Source organism: Lissotriton vulgaris, chromosome 12, assembly GCF_964263255.1.
Source record: "Lissotriton vulgaris chromosome 12, aLisVul1.2, whole genome shotgun sequence".
Lineage (NCBI taxonomy): Eukaryota > Metazoa > Chordata > Amphibia > Caudata > Salamandridae > Lissotriton > Lissotriton vulgaris.
The window spans coordinates 525,007,533-525,028,543 of NC_141700.1; the positions used below are offsets into that span (position 1 = coordinate 525,007,533).

The 21,011-nt window shown below is 48.6% G+C and overlaps 1 protein-coding gene across 11 annotated transcripts in view; it reads left to right on the forward strand.

Annotated features, from left to right (window-relative positions):
- Positions 1–21,011, forward strand: part of CNOT1 (CCR4-NOT transcription complex subunit 1) — a 1,684,613-nt gene that overhangs the window by 98,450 nt on the left and 1,565,152 nt on the right. For all 11 annotated transcript variants that reach the window (XM_086945302.1, XM_086945307.1, XM_086945301.1 and 8 more), the window contains exon 2: positions 2,900–3,180. In XM_086945302.1, coding sequence (XP_086801428.1) covers positions 3,079–3,180 — 102 coding nt within the window. In that variant the 5' untranslated portion in view covers positions 2,900–3,078. The remainder of the gene's footprint in view (positions 1–2,899; positions 3,181–21,011) is intronic.

Genomic DNA, 21,011 nt, shown 5'->3' on the forward strand with positions numbered 1-21,011 from the left:
TCCTCTAGGTCCAGTTTTAGAGCATCTAGTTTAACTCTACTTCGTTTACCCACCCACATCAAGGAGATCAATAGTCAGAGTTGTCAAAACAATGCTAATGGCAGACAGCAAAAGGAATTTTGCATGGCATAGGCATTTGGCATATTGGTGGTAGTAGTAGCAGCATCTTGCTGAGGGCTACTTGCCCCATGACCGGCAGGGTCTTTAGAATGCCATGAATGAAAAAGGTCCTGCACAATGCATTTCTTTTCGGATCATAATATAGGTGTTTATGTGTCTCTTCAATCTCAAGGTATCTGACAAATCTATTATGTTGAAAATGCAGGGTCTGCAAAATCTCATTGAATTGGCCACGCATAAACTATATGCATCCCACTACCTCCACCAGGCTAGTTTGTTAACGATCTTATGGGGCAGGTGGTAGGCTTGACCAACCTTTATTGTATTAGGGTGAAAGGCAGGTGAGTCCACAGGATTTAAGAATCATGTGAGAGACTAACATACCCAGCTAGAAGGCCACTTGGTTAAACATTTTTGCCTAGCTATGTGAAATACTAGGCAACCCAGCAAATGGGAGACCTCTTCATACTAGAAAGGAGTCTCCCCCAGTGGAAATGTGGCAGTAACTGAGGGGTACATAACGTCCATGGGGTATTCCAGAATGGAGAAAGGTTTTAAGGATCTCACAAATAGTCTTTTGGAATATCAGTGACACAGGAGACTGTATTAAAGTAGTGTTCTAGTTTTTCCATGGGAACACTACTTTGACATGTTCCTACTTTAGTAAAAGCAGTTAATGGGTACAAATTGCATGTTCCTAGGAAGGAGAAAGCGTATGTTGGTGGCACATGGAAAGTTAATGCAAGGCTCCCAGGGGGTTGTAATATTGGACAGGCCCTAGCTGAAAGGGTGGCGACAGGAATATAGTTTATAGCATATTTGAACTTGATACTGCAGACATTTGCTTGATGTGGTTGGTTATAATGTTTGAATCTCTGGCCTCTCCCCATATTATGGGGATGATTTTTAACAGGTCTAGCACTCTAGATGGATGAACACTGATGGGATACCAAGAGGGATCGTAGAGCTGTTGCTAGGGCCCCTTGACTTACGGATGTTTGTCACATTAACGATGAGGTTTATAGCTGTTACTTATTTATTATTTCTGTAGAATGGACGGTCTCTTTGTCATGACATTGGAAACCTAGTGCATAGACTGTCACATACCTGCCTAGACTGTCGCACATACCTGCCACATAAGGGCCCACGTACCCCTCTTTGAGACTTTGAGCACGAGGAGTTTTCCTGAACAAGTGTTAAAATGTCTTTGGTCTCGAGGGGACACCCTTCTTAAACATCTTTCTGGAGGAAAAGAGGTTAAACTGCAGGTGAGCTTTGGCACGCCACCACAAGCCACAACTGCTCCTACTTTCGGCTTTTTGCTTATTAATGCCAGACTAAAGTGCTGTCAAACAGGCTTCTCGCGTTTGTCATAACTGTAATTCACCCGGAGCAGTTGGGTTTCATGCCCAAGCATTCAAATATGGAGGAGTCACTGCTCTTCCTTTCCTAGATGCTGGAAAAGCTTTAGATTCATTGAATGGAAGTTGCTCTTTCTGGTACTTGAACACTACTGATAGGGGTCAGAATTCAGTGTGATGGTAATGCTGTTGTATAAAAAAAATTCTTCGGCAGACGTAAAAATGAATTGAGTCTCTTAACTGGCCTTCGAAATGGAAAGAGAAGCCCGGCACAGACGGCCCTACTCCCATTCTTAATATGCACTCTCCATAGAACTACTGGTATGCATAGTTGGTCGGGATCATTTGGTATCAGTTTTCTTTCCTGTGTGGTACCAGTTGATGATAAAATAGTGCTGCTCACAAGATGTTTTATAGAGGGTGTTATCTATGCAACAAACCTTTTGGTAACAATACTAAGGCTGAGCATATTCCAGCAGTGTGGGAAAGTTAAAAAAAAAAAAAACAAACGACTTTATTTTCCATAATACAAAGTCACAACATTCACATTAGTATACTGCAGTAGGTAACTCCACGTTTAAAAAATTTGCCGAGATGTCTCCCTCCCCCCACCCCCACCCTCCAACCGGCTTTGCATTGGTAACTGCCCATCTATGTAACCAGAACACCCGGACAGTGATTTCCAACCCCGCAATTCTCTGTAATCTGAGACTCGAGTTTTCCCCCGAAGATGAAATATACATAGCAATGGGTGCATCCGAGAGGCATATGCCCACCCTGTAGTCACCCCACTCCTGTGGGGGACCAGTCCGTTTGGGGGTTGTGAAGTGGGGTGGTGGTCATGTCTGCTAAATAGGCTTTGAAGGGGACCCAAATATCCTTTGGACGCGACGCTGCAGGTATGGTGTCCAGCAGTGTGGGATAGTTCAAGCTATAAAATGAATTGGGACATGTCAATACTTCCAGATTATGAATCTGGACGGGGGTATGGCTGCTATCAGTTTGAACATTTGTGCTGATCTATTTGGGTACTTGGGGACTGTTGAAGATTGAGGGTCCAGTTGAGATTTCTGGTGTTAGAAACTGACAGTGGTGAGACTAGGCCACAGCTGTGCGACATTCATCCACTATGTAAATGTCATTTGAATTCACTGCATTCTTTTATTCCTTTTTGGAGATCTTGAAACGCTAGAATATTTTAAAACTGTTTCAATTCTGATGTCAAAACTTGTTATGGTTTCAATATTCTCTACTTTAATTGCTTTGCGTCCTTACAATTCAGGCCTTTCCTATCCTCCAAGAGGTTAGAATTGGTGGCTTCTAGCAATTAAATGACGTCTACTATAGTTTATTTTTTTGGGGGCAGGGAGGGGGTGATTGGGAATTTCAGTTCTGATGTTTTTTTTTTTCACCCTTAGGTGCCATGTTTCTATACAGAAAACTACATTTGCGAAACTACGGATGTAATTGAATAACTAAATGATCAGCCTACATGATAACTTCAAAAAGAAAACCTTAACCTATCTCTGAGGTGACTAAAGGGGAATAATGGTGATTTTGCGCCGGGCCCGGCCGCCTGCTTCCGCCCCAATCAGCAATGAATCTTGACTCGCTTTCGCTGGCCTTGTCTCAAATCAGCTACCTAGTGGACAATTTAACAAAGAAAAACTATCGAGCAAGCCAACAAGAAATACAGCATGTAAGTATACTGCCCTAAAGTGAATGCATGTTTAATGGTAAATGGGCTAGGGGTCCAATAAAGGCGTTAATGTGACTGGACATGCTTGTTCCATAAGTTTTTGGGTGGCAGTTAAATATTTCAGGGACTCTGCACAACTTGATATTGAAAAGCTCTTGTAGCACTTAATGCAGGTTCCCCTCTAGGGGGCACATCAGTAAACTTTTAAATATTTTTTCCAGTAAAACATTGGCCTGCACCACCTGGTTGCTGCTTTGATCTAGTTGCTTGTGTTAATAGTGAAATCTGCTGTGTTATGGTCAGGGCAAAAGAGGTATGCCTCTAGAAAGTGATGATTCGTTTGCATCTGATTGTTTTTTGTAGGAATGGGTGCATTTTGTTACTGTAGTGTAGTTCCTATATCCCCGATAGGCTCTGCGCATTAGAATAATATAAACTATAGTTTTGACATAGGACTGAGGTCAGTATGTCTATCAAGTACATTACTTGTGTGTGCCAGCTAACTCAGAGGTCACTAGAAACATCTCAAATGAACAAGAAGGAATTAGTTTCTGACAACCGCATAAACATGACAACTTTGTTTCCCTAAGTCGGAACAATCTCAGAATCGTGGAAACAATAGATAACCGTTTCACTCCGTCAATCGTGCATGCTTAGTTTCTACAGAGTTGCACAGAAATAGAGATGGGCGTTTCAATTAAAAGGGTTTATTGAACAGTCTTATTTATCATGCAAGAGATATGAACTGCTACAATCGTAAGACAGAATGCGAAGTATAATACGTACAGCGTTTTCAGTAAGAAAAGAATATTGTAATAGCATGGTTTGTAGCTATGACATATATTCATAAAAATACATACATAAATAACACTGGCTAAAATACTCATCTGGTGCTTCTAAAATAATCCTACCCCAGTGTATCTAACCTAAGTAGTATGAGGGAAGAAGTACGTGCTGTTTAGTGATAGTCTAGTTCCGCTATAGTTGCCAAGAGTCCCTCTAGGTTTTAGTCTTTTCCATACCTTAGAATGAGAGTGGTTGGAATCTCTTTCCCGGGTCACGATCACTAACACCCCGCAAGGGGAGTCAAACGCTGGAGCTGGATTCTCTGCGAGGAGTATGGCAGCGTCTGGTTAGTGCGTCAGTTGGGGACTTGACTTCCTTCAGAACTTGCCGTGTCGAGCGGCGTCGTGGAAGTAGGCAATAAAGCCGTGGACCGAACCATGGTTTGCCATGGCAAGTGAAGGCATATTTATAACCAGAAGGAGTTTAGGAATGCCAATATTGACGTAAAAGTCGGGCATAAGAACGTCATGAATGAACCCCTAAGGAATAGATGTTCATGCATAATAAATAAGTTCTTGGAGAAATCCATATCCAAGCAAGAGCAGTCCCAAAGGCTTAAGAGTCTGGTTTTCCAAGAACTCGTTGTGACGTAGATAAACTGATGTAGGTGGCCATGCCTGTATTTGGTTAGCATGAGTAATGCCTAAATAAGGGCTGGATTTCTATGCCAAAATAAGGGCATTGTAAATTGTACCTATATAAGGGCATTAATCGGGAAATTCATGCAGAATCTAAATCGACACATTACAATGGCTCTACACTGAGCCGGAAGGAGAGAAATGTTTTGAGTTTACTTAGAAACTGCAGAACGTGTTTGATTCAAACAGTTTTTCATCTGAGGGGGTAAATTAAGTGTCTCCTAGGGATGAAAACACTGGCAAGACCTTAAATTCTAAAAGACAATCATTCCTAAAAAAATACCTTATTAACCCATTCCAGGTTCTAGATTTAATCCTACAATTTTGAAACAATAACTTTACTGCACCATGTGGTGGTGTTGTTTCAATTTCTGAATAACAAAGCTCTGTATTTGTTTGCTGCACTGATAAATATGATGCATCACAAACACTGGTGTAGTTTATTCTGCTTTTCTTAATGCCCCAATGGACAGTAATCGGGTAGTGTCGCCACCACTGCTTTCCCCCGCCTCCTTTCAAGGAGAGTGTGTGAAATCTGAGGTCACTTATTGATGCATGTATTCCCAAAGTTCTGTTTTGATAGTAGATGCACCTTTTTCACCATCAACAACTGTCTTTAAGTTTCCTGGTGCTGCTCATGTCTTGCTTCCTAAATCAGAATTATGACTCTAGGTGACAAGTGTTAAGCTTCTCTATTGCCTGAACAAAATGAATAAGGACATGGTAATTCTGTAGTAGGGGATCTCTGTGTATAGTCCTAATCTAGTAAATAGTCCCCATGTGCGTGGACCCCGGAGCAATCAAAAATATTCTCTTAAATTGTCAAAAACATGCAGAACTATAAAGACACTTAAGAGAGAATTTAAAGACCGATAATTCAGCCTATATCCACAGGCTACACTGTCCAATACTTCAACTAAAAATTCCACCAAAAAAACCACACAAACCGCACAGTCTGCCCAGTTTCCTCCACAGAGAAACTTGCCTCCACCAGCAAAAGCCTCTGGAATGATAGAGAGGAAGGTATGGACAGACAAGCCCCATAGGCTGCCATTATGTGGCTTAAACAGGATACTGTGCCTTTAAGAGAACTTTCCAGAACTTCTCCCAGAATGCACAGCAGGTCCCTTTTACTTTCAGTTCTTTTTTCCGGCTCCTGCTAACAGGACCCTGGAGCATTGAGCTCTCCCTTTTCAAGGGATTGGAATTTTGTGCACTTTTGGTTTTAAGTGTTTTCAGTTTGTGTGCTCAGTGTTTTTCTTCACTTCTGTGTATTTGTTCAGGCTTTTTAGGGCTCTAAAGTTGCTGCTCTCTTCGACAAGTGCCCAGAATGTTGAAGGAAGAAGTCCAGGTCGTGTCCACACGACGTCTGCATCCTCTGTCTCTCTGCTGCACATGCCCCTGAAGAATGTGACATCTGCAAGACTTTTCCAGCAAGGACCCTGAGGGAAAGGCTGAAAATCAGGCTTCAAGGCCTAGAGGAGAGACGACTGCAGGCTGCAGGTGGGTCTGGGCATGCTGGGAAGGCTCCTCTGCCTCTGCTGAGACCTCTGGGGGGCTCCCCAGTGGCAGGAAGCCCAGCGAAAGGTCCCGGTCTCCGTCGGCGTCGATTGCATCGACGACAACGTCGAGAGGGATGACTACGGTGTGTTCCCCATCTCCCCGGGGCTCCGGGTCGAGAAGGCGTGAAGGATCGACGTCGAAGGGCCTGGGCAGCCCGCCGTCGAGATCACTGTCGACGGATTCTTCGTCATCTTCGTCCGCGTCGAAGAAAGAGCGACAGGCGTCGGCGCACACCGTCAAGGCGACTCCGCTGGCCGCCGTCTAAGATGGTCGGCGTCGAGGGGCTCCTCGACGTCTAGGACCTCGAGAAAGCGGTCGGCGTCGAGAAGGAGTCGAGGACTGAACGTTCGACGTCGCGGAGGCGGCGTTCGACGTCTAGGAAGAAGCGCTCGGCGTCGCGGAGGCGGCGTTCGACGCCAGAGAAGCGATGCTCGGCATCTAGAACAAAGATCAGCGGCTCGGGGACTTTCAAACTCTCCTAAGCGGCGCAAAAGGAGTTCTGGCGCCAGAAGTCACGCTGGATCTGGGAGAGAACGCCGGAGACGGCGATCAGACAGGAGGGGCTGGTTCACAGTCCCCTCCCCCGAAGAAGTCACCGGGCTCTGTGTACTCGGTGGTTTATACACCACCTCGGCCTAAGACTCCCCCACCTTCTCCAGCTATACCTAAGGAGGATCCTCCCTGCAATCCTCCTCTTCCACCGCTTCCGCCTTCAGGACGACGACCACCACCACCACCACCACCTCCGCCTCATCGGCCCGTCCCTCGACCGGAGATACCTCCTGTTGCTCCGCCGAGGTCTGTGTCGCTGCCTCCCCTTCCTACACCGCCTAAGAGGACGCCTAAGCCAAAACCCCAGCATAGGCCACGGAAGACGCCTCCACGGAGACCTGCGTAGTGTCCACGAACTGGGAGATCGCGATCTCGTTCCAGGAGGAGGGAGCGATCGCGGAGTCTCAACAGGTCCTCCACGTGGTCGAGACGGCGCCAAAGGAGGCGGAGGATTCCGTTCCCATACGGGGTCTTCAGAGACCAGGGACTATTCACAGACTTTGTCGGGGTCACCGAAGGCAAGGGTGTCACCGGTTGACGATCTGGTGTCCTTTCATGATGTCCTGTTGAGGGGTGCAACAAAATTGGGCATCTTTGACGGTGCCCACGCCCAAAACATCGGTGATCTTCGGGACGCTGCACCAGAAACCTCTCTCGGCCATAACTACCACTGGTACCGGGCCTGGAGGATCCGGCCATGGACCTGTTTCTCACCCCGGCGGTGATTAAGGCGCCCCCCTTGAGACTACAGAAAAAATACCGGGCTCCCAACTCTGATCCGGCTTTTCTAAGGATGGAACCTCCGCCAGACTCGGTGATAGTGATGGCAGCTCGAAAGCAGCATGCCACCACTCAGTCATCCACAGTCCCACAGATAAGGAATCTAGGTGGCTGGATTCAGCGGGGAGGAAGGTTTGTGGGACGTCGGCGACTTCCATGAAAGCGGCGAGTGCTACGGCCTTGTTAGGACGGTATGACCGAGCCCTCTGGGAATCCCTCCAGCAATTTGTAGAACACCTGCCTCGTGAAAAGAGAAGATTTCCAAGAGGTGTTGAATGAGGGGATGTTGGTGGCGAATCAGGTCATCAGTGCTGCAGCTGATTCTTCCCTCCCAGGTGGCGCATGGTTACTGAAATGGGATTAACCAGCGAAGACACGCCTGGCTCCGCCTCACGTCGCTGAAGCCTGACACACAACAAAGGGTTGCCAATTTACCATTCTCTGGCGAAACCCTGTTTGGAAAACATGCAGATGACGAAATGGCCCGCATGAAGGCGAAGGCCGAAACACTCACGGCTGTGGGTCTGGAAAAGCCAGAGGATACCAAGAAATCTTACTGCCCGTTCCAGAGACGGTTCGGTGTACAGGGCAGAGGGCGTGGCCAGGCTTCAGGACAGCAGCAGCAACAACAGCAGCAGTTCCAAAGACCGTTCCAGAAGCGCCAGAAAGGCAGAGGCGGCCAACAGTCTGCAACAGCGACCAAAGGCCCGGCCGGGTCTAGGCCCTGAGCGCTTACTTCCCCCTGAGCGCTTACTTCCCCTGCATCCGTTACCCACTCCGGTGGGTGGAAGCGTTCAATTTTTTCTGGCAGAGTGGAGAAAAATTACTCAGGACAAGTGGGTGCTGATATTGTTTGCAATGGATACAGTCTTCGGTTCACCAGCCCGCCTCCATCAATTCCTCCGGTCAGTGCACAGTGTCAGCTGCGCGAGCGCCAGGCGGAGGCCGATTATCCTGTTATGGAAAAAGGCGATAGAAGACGTACCTCTGTCTCAAAGAGGAAGAGGTCTGTACTCCCGGTTCTTCCTGGTTTGCAAGAAGGACAAGAACGAGTTCAGGCCCATTCTGGACTTGCGACAGGCAAACAAGTGGATTCGCAGAGAGCAGTTTCGCATGCTGTCGTTGATTCAGATTTATCCTCAGTTACAACAGGGAGACTGGCTATGTGCTATAGACCTACAAGATGCGTACTTCCATGTGCCCATTGCACACAAACACTGGAAGTTCCTGCGATTCCAAGTCGGCGCCAATCATTATCAGTACACAGTACTGCCATTCGGACTAAAGTCTGCGCCAAGAACATTCTCGAAGTGCATGGCAGTGGTAGCAGCACACCTCAGGAAGAACAAGGTGTTTGTCTACCTGTACCTGGACGATTGGTTGATCAAGGCCTCCTCCTTCTCGGAAGCTCAAGCACACTTCCAGAAGACGCGAGTTCTCTTGAACAAGCTGGGGTTGCACATCAACATGTCCAAGTCTGTCACGACTCCGGTCCAGTGCATTCAGTACTTGGGAGCCTCCATCAATACGCTGTCAGCAAGCGTGTCTCCTTCGGAGGAGCGACGATTATCACTCCTTCGGAAGGCTCAGGCTCTTATGACCACTCCATCTACAACAGTGAGGACGGTGTCTTCTCTACTGGGGTCGATGGCCTCTTGTATCTTCTGAACGCCACACGCACGACTGCACATGAGACCGTTGCACGAGTGCTTGGATGATCAGTGGGATTAGAGGAAAGGGTCTTTGGACGACAAGATAAGACTGTCTCTGCATGCTCTTCAGTCTCTGAAGTGGTGTTCAGCGGAGAATCTCCTCAGAGGGGTTCCCTTCCACAAGGACATTCCCACTCAGACTTTCGTGATGGATGCTTCTCTCCACGGTTGGGGGGGCGCACTCCGGAGACTCAGATTCAAGGAACGTGGTCCCCAATGGAGTCCACGTATCACATCAATTTCCTGGAACTCAGAGCTGTTCACTTGGCACTGAAGGCCTTTCATCCGTCCTTTCAGACCATCTCTGCTTGTACAGACGGACAATACGACCACGATGTATTACCTCAACAAGCAGGGGGGCTCGAGATCACGCACTCTGTCGCAGGAGGCGCAGGCGATCTGGCACTGGCTTCTGGCCAGAGGACTGACGATAACGGCTACCCATCTGCCAGGTGTGCAGAATGTTCAGGCGGATGCACTGAGCAGACTGATTCAGGAAAACCACAAATGGGTCATAAACGACGAAGTACTAGAAGAAGTCTTCGCAAGGTGGGGGACTCAGACGTAGATCTGTTCGCCACTGCGGAAAACTGCAAAGGCCGAGACTTCGCCTCCAGGTACTACCAGCAGGGGACGCTGGGGAATGCGCTATGGATCAACGGGTTGAACAGCTTTCTGTACACTTTTCCACCCATTCCCCTGATTCCGGCGGTGCTCATCAAGCTGTCCCAGTCCAGGGCGCGGATGATCCTGATTGCCCTGGAATGGCCCAGGCAGTGATGGTTCACGGACCTGCTTCACTGGTCTCTCCTTCCGCACATACGGCTGCCGTGCAGGCCGGACCTTCTTACGAAGTTCGGGGGGCAGATTTTGCACCCCAACCTCTCGTCTTTGAGTTTGGCGGCATGGCTCCTGAGAGAGTGCAATATGGCCATTTGAATCTACCCGAAGATTGCATGGACCTACTGAAGGAGGCTAAGTGTCCTTCCACTCTGACTTCCTATGCTTACAAGTGGAAGAGGTTCTGTATCTGGTTCAAGTCCAAGAACTATGACCCGAAGACGTCCTCCTTCCTTACCTTCTGCATTTGGCGCAGTCTGGCCTTAATGTTCATTCCATTAAGGTTCACCTCGCTGCATTGACTGCCTACAGGAAATGCCCTTTACAGACTTCCTTCTTCCAGATCCCTGTGATCAAAGATTTTTTGGAAGGCTTGAAGAAAGTATTCCCTCCTGTCCGGCTTCCTTCGCCTTCATGGGAATTGAATGTGGTGCTGTCAAGATTGATGAAGGAGCCTTTTGAACCTATTCATAAGGCTTTGTTGCTGCACCTGTCCTGGAAGGCGGTGTTCCTCGTGGTCATTACATCGGCCTGCAGGGTGAGTGAAATTCAGGCGTTGTGTTGCCAAGAACCTTCTACTGTATTTCATGCTGCTAAGGTTGTTATGCGTACCCACCCTAAATTTCTTCCCAAGGTTATTTCTGATTTTCATGTCAACCAGACCATAATCTTGCCTACGTTTTTTTAGAATCCTCCATCTCCAGCGGAAAGGTCTTTATATTCCTTGGATGTTAGGACGGTGTTGAAATTTTATCTGGATAAGACCAAAGATATTCGTAGGTCAGACTAATTGTTTATCAATTATGGATCGGTCAGGACGGGTCTTGCTACCTCTAAGCAGTCCATCTCTAAGTGGATTGTGTCCTGCATACAGCCATGTTACCAAAAAGCTAATAAGACCTTAGGGGGTAAACCTAAGGCTCATTCCACCAGGGGCAAAGCTGCTATGACTGCTTTGCTCTGTAATGTTCCAATTGCAGAAATCTGCAAGGCGGCCACTTGGAAGTCGGTTCATACCTTTGCTAAGCATTACTGCCTGGACACTGATGACAGGGCAGACGCTCAGGTTGGGCAGGCTTCGCTGCGAAATCTGTTCGCACAATAGTGGTGTTAATTTTCGTTCACCGCCGCTTTTGTGTGGGGATGGGCTTGCCATTCTATTCACTAGATTATGACTATACACAGAGATCCCCTACTACAGAAGGAGTAGTTTCTGTCCTGTAACCCCAGTTCTGTAGTAGGGGTATCTCGGTTATAGTCCTAAGCGCCCGCCCTCCTCCCTGGTGGAGAAAGTTTTGCAGCGTGAATCTTTCTGGATTCACTATGCTGTGCATATTCCGCGGTCTTGTGGTTGGGTCCGGATTCGTAGTCTTTTCTCTCTTTTTTTTTTTTTGTGGCCCAGGTGGGCGTCGGCGTCACCCTTCCTTGGGTGTATTTCCGGTGACGTCGGCATGCTTCCTGCGGAAGCTCCCATCCCTGGGCGCCATCTTCAGATTCTTTTTTACGCGGTCGGGTCTGAATCGTTCCCGTTGGGCTCCAGACATTTTTGGAGAAAGTACTGCAAAGCGAGAAGTTCGAGAAGAAATTAAAAGAAGAAGACCAAGGAAGACTTCGCAGACCATTGGCGAAGAGAGAAGGAGAAGAGAACGTCGAACTTCGACGATCATCGACGTCCACGCGGTCAGGGAAGCCTGAAACGCTCGAGGATGGACAACACGCCGTTCAAGTTCTGCCCGAATTGCAGACACAAGTACGCGCAGAAAGATCAGCACCCGGTGTGCAACCTTTGCCTACCGGTGGACCACAGAACCGAAGACTGCAACGCCTGCTCCGTCTTCGCCGCGAAGACCCTTCGTGTGAGGAAGAGCCAGAGGGTAGCACACACCACCCTCGGAGGAAAAGCCCCGACGCCTTCGCTGTACGACCTGGGGATGTCCTCAGAGGAAGAGGACAACGCTGCCGCCGAACACGACAGCTACACGGTCGTAGAGACCGATTCCAAGAAGACGCCTGATAAGGTAGGAGACTCGACGTCCCACAAGAGCACGAGAGACCCTGAGTCTCGAAAGAACGAGGGCCAGACCCCGAAGGCGCCGACGCAGCGACATCTGCAGTCCGCGACCGCACACAGGCCCAGCGGATCCTCAGAGAAGGAGTCCCTGGCGCCGAGAGCTGTAGAACAGCAGAAGGCTCCGAAGATCGCCTCCGAAAGGGGCCGGGCTGTTGAGCAGCAGAAGGCGCCGAAGATCGTCTCCGAAAGGGACCGATCGGCGTCGAGGGAGAAAGACCCGAAAGCTTTGACGACGTCCAAGGACCCGAAACCAAGTTCGACGTCCAAACCTTCGACGCCGAGAGTCTCGCCGCCGAGCCAGGTGACGAAGAGAGGGGCCGAGCGTTCCGAGGCCGAGAACGCGGCCGAAAGGGAAAAGAAAAGACGGCGTTTGGAGGCCGAGATGGCGAGCATCTTGCAGCGGAAGAAGGATTTCGACGCAGAGATGAGTACCTTTACAATTCCACACAAGACCAAGCACGTGGTGCTAGATCTGGTCGAAGAGGAAGAAGAACTCGGCGACGGACATGGCCCGGCCGCCGAGATGGTCGACGACCAGGGAGATGAGGAGAATCCCTACGAGGATTACGGCTATGACGAGGAGGAGGGCAGTAGGTTGGACGCCGAGTCGGTCACCTCTGACCCCATCGAGGAGGATTACCTGGATATCGACACCGAGAGCCCGGAGGAGGCGGTCGACACATACCCCTCGAGGCCCTCGCCGCCTGACGACATCGGGGCATACAATTCGGCGATACAATCTGCCGCAGCGGCATTTAGGTTAAAGCTCGACGAGGAGAAGCAGAAAGCAGACTTCCTGCTCGAGACTTTGCTCCCAACACAGACAAGGAGCCAGTTCCTCCCAATGCTCGAGAGCGTCTTGGCTCAAGGACAAGAAGCATTCAAGGAGCCCGCAACATGCAAGGCGGTAACCCCTAGAACAGAGAAAAAATACAAACACTCCACGAAGGACCCGGCCTACATTCGAGGCGAGGTCTCCGCAGACTCCATTATCACGGCCACGGCTAGGAAGAGGGCCAACGTATCCACTACCTCGGGCCCACCACCGGATAAGGAGAGCAAGAGGATGGATCTGGTGGGCAGAAGGATCGAACGGAATGCTGCGACCCACTGGCGCATGGCTAACTCCAACGCTCTTCTAAACAGGCACATGTACCAGATCATGGACGGCCTGGGGCACTTGGTGAAGGACCTACCCCAGGAGGCCAGGCAGAAGGCCGAGATGTTGGTCGAAGAGGGGAAAAATGCGGCAAATTCTTGCCTTAAGACGGCCCTGGACGGGGCAGACACCGCCAGCAGGCTGATGATGATGGGTGTCACGGAAAGGAGACACGCCTGGCTCAGGATTTCAGGGTTCAAACCCGAGGTGCAACACAGTATCCTCAACACACCGTTCAACGGCCACACGCTCTTCGGGGCAACTGTGGACGAGAAACTCAGCCAGCTCAAGAAAGATAATGAGACGGCAAGGTCTATGGGGGCGTTGCAGTTCAGAGGCAACAGAAGAGGCACCCCGTCACGGAGGCCCGGCGGGAGAGGTGGAAACCAACCAGGTACATCACACCAGGTTTTCCAGCAAACGCACCAGGCAGACTCACAGGGACAGCAAGGTCAGCAGAAACAGTCCTGGCAGTACCAACCAAGAGGTCAGTCCTTTCGAGGAAGAAACGGACGTGGCCAGAATAGGAGAGGGGGGCAGCAGCCCTCCTCGAAGTGACTCCACAGAACTCTGGGTGCCCAGCCACAGAAAGGACCCGGGGGGGCACCACGTACCAAGGGGTCGGGACAATCAAAACACCTACGATCACATGACACCAGTGGGAGGAAGATTGCAATTTTACCTCCAGGAATGGAGAGAAATCACATCAGACAAATGGATCCTAAACATCATCCAATTCGGGTATTGCCTGGAATTGGAGAAAAGGCCAACAAGCAGGAAACCAAGGGGAAGACCGCCAGCAGGAGACCAGCTGGCGAGGCTTCAGGAAGAGGTAAAGGAACTTCTGCAAAAGCAGGCCATAGAGCGAGTCCCATTCAAGGAAAGGAACAAGGGAGTCTACTCGACGTACTTCCTGGTACCAAAGGTAGACGACAAGATGAGGCCCATCCTAGACCTGAGGTTCCTCAACAAATTCATAAGAACACAGAAATTCAAAATGACCTCCCTGCAGGAGGTGCTACCGCAACTGCAGGTCGGAGACTTCATGGTCACGATAGACCTCAAGGACGCCTACTTGCACATACCGATGAACAAAAAGCACAAACATATGCTCAGGTTCACAATCGGGGGAGGCCACTACCAGTTCACAACGCTGGCCTTCGGACTCAAATCAGCACCAAGGGTATTCACGAAGTGCCTCGCAGCAGTTGCTGCACACCTACGAAGACAGGGGATACACGTATACCCTTATCTAGACGACTGGTTGGTGAAGGCGAGTTCGTACCAAAGGTGCAAACACCACGCACAGACAGTGACGAGCACGCTCATAAACCTGGGGTTCTCCGTCCATTGGGAAAAATCGTCAATGGAACCGGAGCAAGTGAAGACCTTCCTGGGGGCAGTGATCAACACCGTGCAGGCCAAGGTGTTCCCCAGCGAGAAGAGAGCAAGGGCGCTGGTCAAGGAAACTCGCCTCTACCGGAAGGGGCAAGCTCGGACAGCGAGGACGGCGAGCAAGATCATGGGGATGATGGCATCATGCATCCACCTGGTGCCGAATGTGCGGCTACACATGAGACCCATGCAGGAATGGCTCCAGGAACAGTGGTCACAGGCGTCAGGCAGTTGGGAGGATCTTGTGGTGGTGACGCACGCAGTGCAAAGGGAGATGACATGGTGGACCATGGAGAACCTAACAAGGGGAAAGCCTCTAACACCCCCAACTCCGACAGTGACCATCACCACAGACGCATCCCTGAAGGGATGGGGCGCTCACATGGAGGAGCTCAAAGTGAGAGGACTGTGGACGCCAGCAGATGCGACAAAGCATATCAATTACCTAGAATTGAAGACAATCTTCCTTGCACTGAAAGCCTTCCAGACAAGACTGTACAAGCAAAGGGTGTTACTGCAGACAGACAACACCACGGCGATGTTCTACATCAACAAGCAGGGTGGAACACAGTCAACAACGCTTTCAACACTGGCACAGGAGATATGGAGATGGGCCATCCCTCTACAGATAGACCTGCTAGCCATACACCTACCAGGGAAGGAGAACATTCAGGCAGACTGGCTGAGCAGACAGACATCGGCATCCCACGAGTGGGAGCTCAATGCTCAGGAAACGAGGTGGTTATTCAACAGGTGGGGAACGCCATCAGTGGACCTGTTTGCAACACGCCAGAATGCGAAATGCCAGTACTTCGCATCCAGACTACCCGAAAAGGGGTCCCTTGGGAATGCCCTATGGATAGATTGGTCCGGGACATTTGCCTACGCTTTTCCCCCGATACCACTGATACACCGAGTACTGAGCAAGTGCAGAGCGAGCAAGATGACCCTGATACTGGTCGCGCCACAGTGGGCGAGGCAGACATGGTACTCGCAGATCATGGAGATGTCACAGAGTGCACCCCACAGATTCGGCAGAAGAAAGGACCTGCTCTCCATGCAGAACGGAGAGGTGCTGCACCCAGAGCCAGAAACCATGAGCCTAGTAGCATGGCTCCTGAGGACATAGAGTTTGCACATTTGAGACTGCCAGAGAGCACCCTCAGGGTCCTTCGGGAGGCACGGAGGCCGAGCACACGGCGGTGCTATGTCGCAAAATGGAAAAGATACACGATGTGGTGCAAACGTGAACAACTTCACAAGAAAATGAAGAAAGACTCCACAGTGCTGCGATACCTGACACACTTGCTGGACAAAAAACTCAGTTCATCCTCCTTGAGGGTTCACTTAGCGGCTATAGTAGCCTACACAAGGGGTGAGATGGGCAGGAGCTTCTTCACATCCCAGGTTGTCAAGAGGTTCCTGGAAGGAGCGAAGAGGATCGCACCGCCCAAGCGGGTGCCACCACCAGCATGGAACTTGAACGTAGTTCTCACGGAACTCATGAAGGAGCCCTTTGAACCACTGCACAGGGCCTCCTTAAAGATGCTAACCATGAAAACAGCCTTCCTAGTTGCTATAACGTCATTACGCAGGGTAAGCGAACTACAAGCGCTGACGCTACAGGAACCCTACATACAAATACATAGTGATAGGGTTGTGATGAGGACGGACCCACACTTCATGCCGAAGGTGGTCTCCAGGTTCCACATGAACCAGTCCATACAGATACCGAGTTTTTTCCAAAAACCAACCAATAGCGCTGAGCGAGCTCTGCACACCTTAGACGCCAGAAGGGCGGTCATGCATTACATTGAAAGGACAAAGGAGCACAGAAAAACGAAGCAGTTCTTTGTGTCATTCGCCAACAGTTACATGGGCAAAGCAGTAACGAAGAACACTATTGCACGTTGGATAGCACAGACGATTCAGCTCTGCCACAACAGGGCAGGACAGGAACTAGACGAGGGAGTGCGTGCACACTCCACTAGGAAGAAGGGGGCCACAATAGCCTTCCTGGCTAACACGCCCATACAAGACATATGCCTGGCGGCAACATGGGCTTCAGTGCACACGTTCACAAAACACTACTGCGTGGATGTGCAGATGAACAAGGAAGCGCAAGTCGGACAAAAGGTGCTCCAGCACATATTCAGACACCAGAACTCATCTTCCACCCAGCCGCCACGGAAATGAGAAACCGCTACAAAATCTATGCACAGCATAGTGAATCCAGAAAGATTCACGCTGCAAAACGAATAGTTTCTTACCTGTCGGTGTAGTTTTGCAGCTTGATGATCTTTCTGGATTCACTAGCGAACCCACCCACCTCCGCCAGAAAGATGAGGCTGGAGAGAAAAGGGGTGGTCAAAAAAAAAAAAAAAAAAAGAAGATGAAGAGATAAAATGGATTTTACATACAAGGCGGTTAAGGAAAAATCACCTACATAGAACATTGCCATCACTTCGGAAACGAAGGAAACACGAAAAAAAGAATCCGAAGATGGCGCCCAGGGATGGGAGCTTCCGCAGGAAGCATGCCGACGTCACCGGAAATACACCCAAGGAAGGGTGACGCCGACGCCCACCTGGGCCACAAAAAAAAAAAAAAAAAAAGAGAGAAAAGACTACGAATCCGGACCCAACCACAAGACCGCGGAATATGCACAGCATAGTGAATCCAGAAAGATCATCAAGCTGCAAAACTACACCGACAGGTAAGAAACTATTCGATATTCATGTAAGGAATGCTACAGGTCTGGCGTGTTAAGACTTCAAAAAGAACTGAAAGTAAAAGGGACCTTCTGTGCATTCTGGGATATTGGGAGAAGTTCTGGAAAGTTCTCTTAAAGGCACAGTATCCTGTTTAAGCCACATAATGGCAGCCTATGGGGCTTGTCTGTCCATACCTTCCTCTCTATCATTCCAGATGCTTTTGCTGGTGGAGGCAAGTTTCTCTGTGGAGGAAACTGGGTAGGCTGTGCTGTTTGTGTTTTTTTTTTTTGGAATATCTAGTTGAAGTACTGGACAGTGTAGCCTGTGGATATAGGCTGCATTATCTGTCTTTAAATTCTCACTTAAGTGTCTTTGCAGCTCTGCATTCTTTTGACAACTTAAGAGATTATTTTTGTTTGCTCCGGGGTCCACGCACATGGGCGGGACTATTTACTAGATTATGACTATAACCGAGATACTAGAAATACAAATGATGTCACTGGGTCTAAACAAAAAGGTGGTACTACTAACAGTATGTGAGTGTACTTACATCTATGTGTTTGTAAGACTAGGTAGGCACCTTGTGAACCCTAACAGGGTACCCATCAGTCACCACTCGGAACCGCCCTTCATCATTTGGGATTCCTGTATAGCCATTTGTTAGGAACAGCAAGGGTAGCACAGTAGAGGAGATGTTAAACCTCTGATGTTACTAATGCCGTCCTGTATGGTCTGAGTCTCACAGGCTATTTTGAAGCTGGAAAAAAGAGAGAGTGACTGAGTATGCAGTGCATGTAGTGAGAGTGAAAAGTGAAACTAAAATTGGGTGAGAGGGCAAAAAAAATTCTTTATTCCATGTTTTGCTCGCTCCTCCAATGTTAAAAGGCAGTGGGGTAAATTAAACAAATATTCACCCAGATGTATTGGTCAACATGTTTCTGCAATTAGTGGACCACAGAGTCCGTTGCATTCATCAGGACCTTTCTTTAGCTGAAGCTACTGCAATAATGTGAAGTAATAAAAAAAGTGACTACAAATATTATTCTGCGACCTGAATGGAGATCACCTGGATCCTTTAGGTGTCATCTGATTCCGCAGTTGTTGTATGTCACTAGTGAGAAAACAAACATAACAGAAAATAGGAACCACACTGATTTGCAAACAGTTAGAGTGTGTGGAGTACATTTATAACTATATACCAAATTCCTTTGTCAAAGAAGTCTTTTTAAGCTTATTATTTTGTCTATCACATGAAGACATCAAATGATCTTTCATGGCAGGATACTTTATCTTACCATTGTAGACAAAGTAGAAGGCTGCGCCTCGCCTGGCAACGGCTCAGGATTCGAGGGAAGCACCGCTCTAAAAAGGGGAAAAGGAAGCAAAGAACAAGGGATGTTATCGCTCCCTTTGTTTGTCTGAAAGTGGGGTATGTATAGGCAAAGCTGCAAAAGGCAGAACCAAAGCACATCAGGTTTGTTGAATTTAATGACACCTAACTGCTGAGTCAGTGTGCCTTGTACAGCATAGTGCTGCTGGTTAGTACTGGGTGTAATGGATTTATCAAGTATTGCACGCAAGGAGCGCTATCGCGCCCTGCACCGACAAGCTTCTAATCGGCAAGTAAACTCTCGTCATGAGCGTCTGTCAGAAAGGCATAATCAAGAGCGCACTGGTCGGGCAAAGCCACACGGGGTCAGCAGTAAAAGGTTAACGTATCCCGTTCGTTCGAAATGCTCACCTGTCCGTCGGTACCTCGCCGCCTTCCTCTGAGCCGATGGGGAGGTAGCGAGGTACCGCGGACACTCTAGTTAAAAGCGTTCCAGCGATTGGTCCGGTGGCAATCACATGGTGCCGAATGGACCAATCAGCACGCATCTGCTGTCTTAGTCTAAGTGAGACAGTGCGCGCGCCGTGATAGGCTGGCTGGGAGTCACATGGTCCGACTCTATTTCGAGTGCTTTTATTGGCCGGGCCCTCGTTTCTATGAGAACACGGGGAAAACATAAACAAAGGCTGAATACCTTCGTTAATCTGAGAACACGGGTTGTTTTGCCGTAGTAATAAACAGAGGCTGTAGGTCTTATTAGCCCAAGGAAACAAAGGGACAAGGATCTTGTCGTTTATATAAATCGACCACTTGGGTATTTAGTGAGATGTATTGGTAGGTTTGGCCCTGAGGTGACCCTGACTGGCATCAACTAGTGAATAGGTTATATATCGTTTTATGGCTACAGTCACAGACCTATCCAGGATGTGTGCATTACACTAATGTGATGTTCAATGAAATCTTATATGACCCGTAGTTAAACCGAGTCAATAGTGATTTTTAAGGCACTTTTCTTGGGGCGTCACTGACCAGTGTCTATATACAGATATGTATGACTGAATTACAGGGAGGACCAAGGAATCTCATCATTAAGTCCACTCCTATTTGTACCCAGCCTAAACACCCACTTTTGTTCCTTGCGCATGAGAAAGGTAGTGTGGTCTGTTACATGCGGTGGAATATATGGCTGTTCAAGAACGGTCCACACAAATGCAGTAGGGTCATGTTGTTTCTCTAAAAAGTGATTCGTCAGCTTGGTGGCTTGTCTTTTCCGACGGATCGTACTTTTATGTTCGGAAATTCGGATTTTTACCTTCCGAGTGGTCATTCCGACATATTTGAGACCACACGGACATGTGATCAAGTAAATTAAGTTGTCACTATTGCAATTTGTGAATTTTTCTTGTCTCCATGGTCTGTTGGTGCCAATGTCAACCTCCATTGATTTTGTTGTTTGGGGGCAGGCTTGGCATGTTCCACACGGATGGTGGCCTGTTACTGGTGGTAAATTCCAGATCGTACCTAGAGCCCTAGGTATGTTGTTACGTGGTCTGGTGTGGACAATACGATCTCTCAAGTTTGGACCTCTCTTAAAAGAAAACAGCGGTTTCTCAATGGTGTCTTTTCCTGAATTGAGAATCGACCAGTGTTTTTTAATTATTTTCTGGAGGTCATTTGACAGGGTCCCAAACGTGGTGACACATGTGAGTCTGTTCAGTGTAGTTTTTTCTACCGGTGGTTCTAGAAGGGCCATTCTATTGTTGTTGCCAGCGCGTTTCATTGACTTTTTGACCAACTTTGAAGGATATTTACGGCTTAACAGTTGTTGTTGTAAGGCTCTCGAGTGTGTTGCGTAGCCTTCTCTGGTTGAACAATTCCTCTGCACTCTCAAAAATTGTCCATATGGCAGATTCTCTTCAAGAGATCTGGGATGGTGACTGTCAAAACAGAGTAAAGAGTTCTTGGCCATTGGTTTTTTGTAAAGTTCCGATTGTAAGCCTTCCGGGGTGGAGAAAATCTTCAGGTCTTGAAATGCAATGGCAGTTTTGCTCGCTTCTACTGTGAAGCGTAGAAAATTATTTCTGCTGTTAAGCCAATGGTGAAAGGTCATGAGGTCTTCATGTGTCCCTCTCCAAATTACCAGTATGTCATCAATATAACGCTTCCATATAATTATGGAAGCGATATACGGATTGGTATCGTTCAGGATATGCTCCTGTTCAAAATGATGA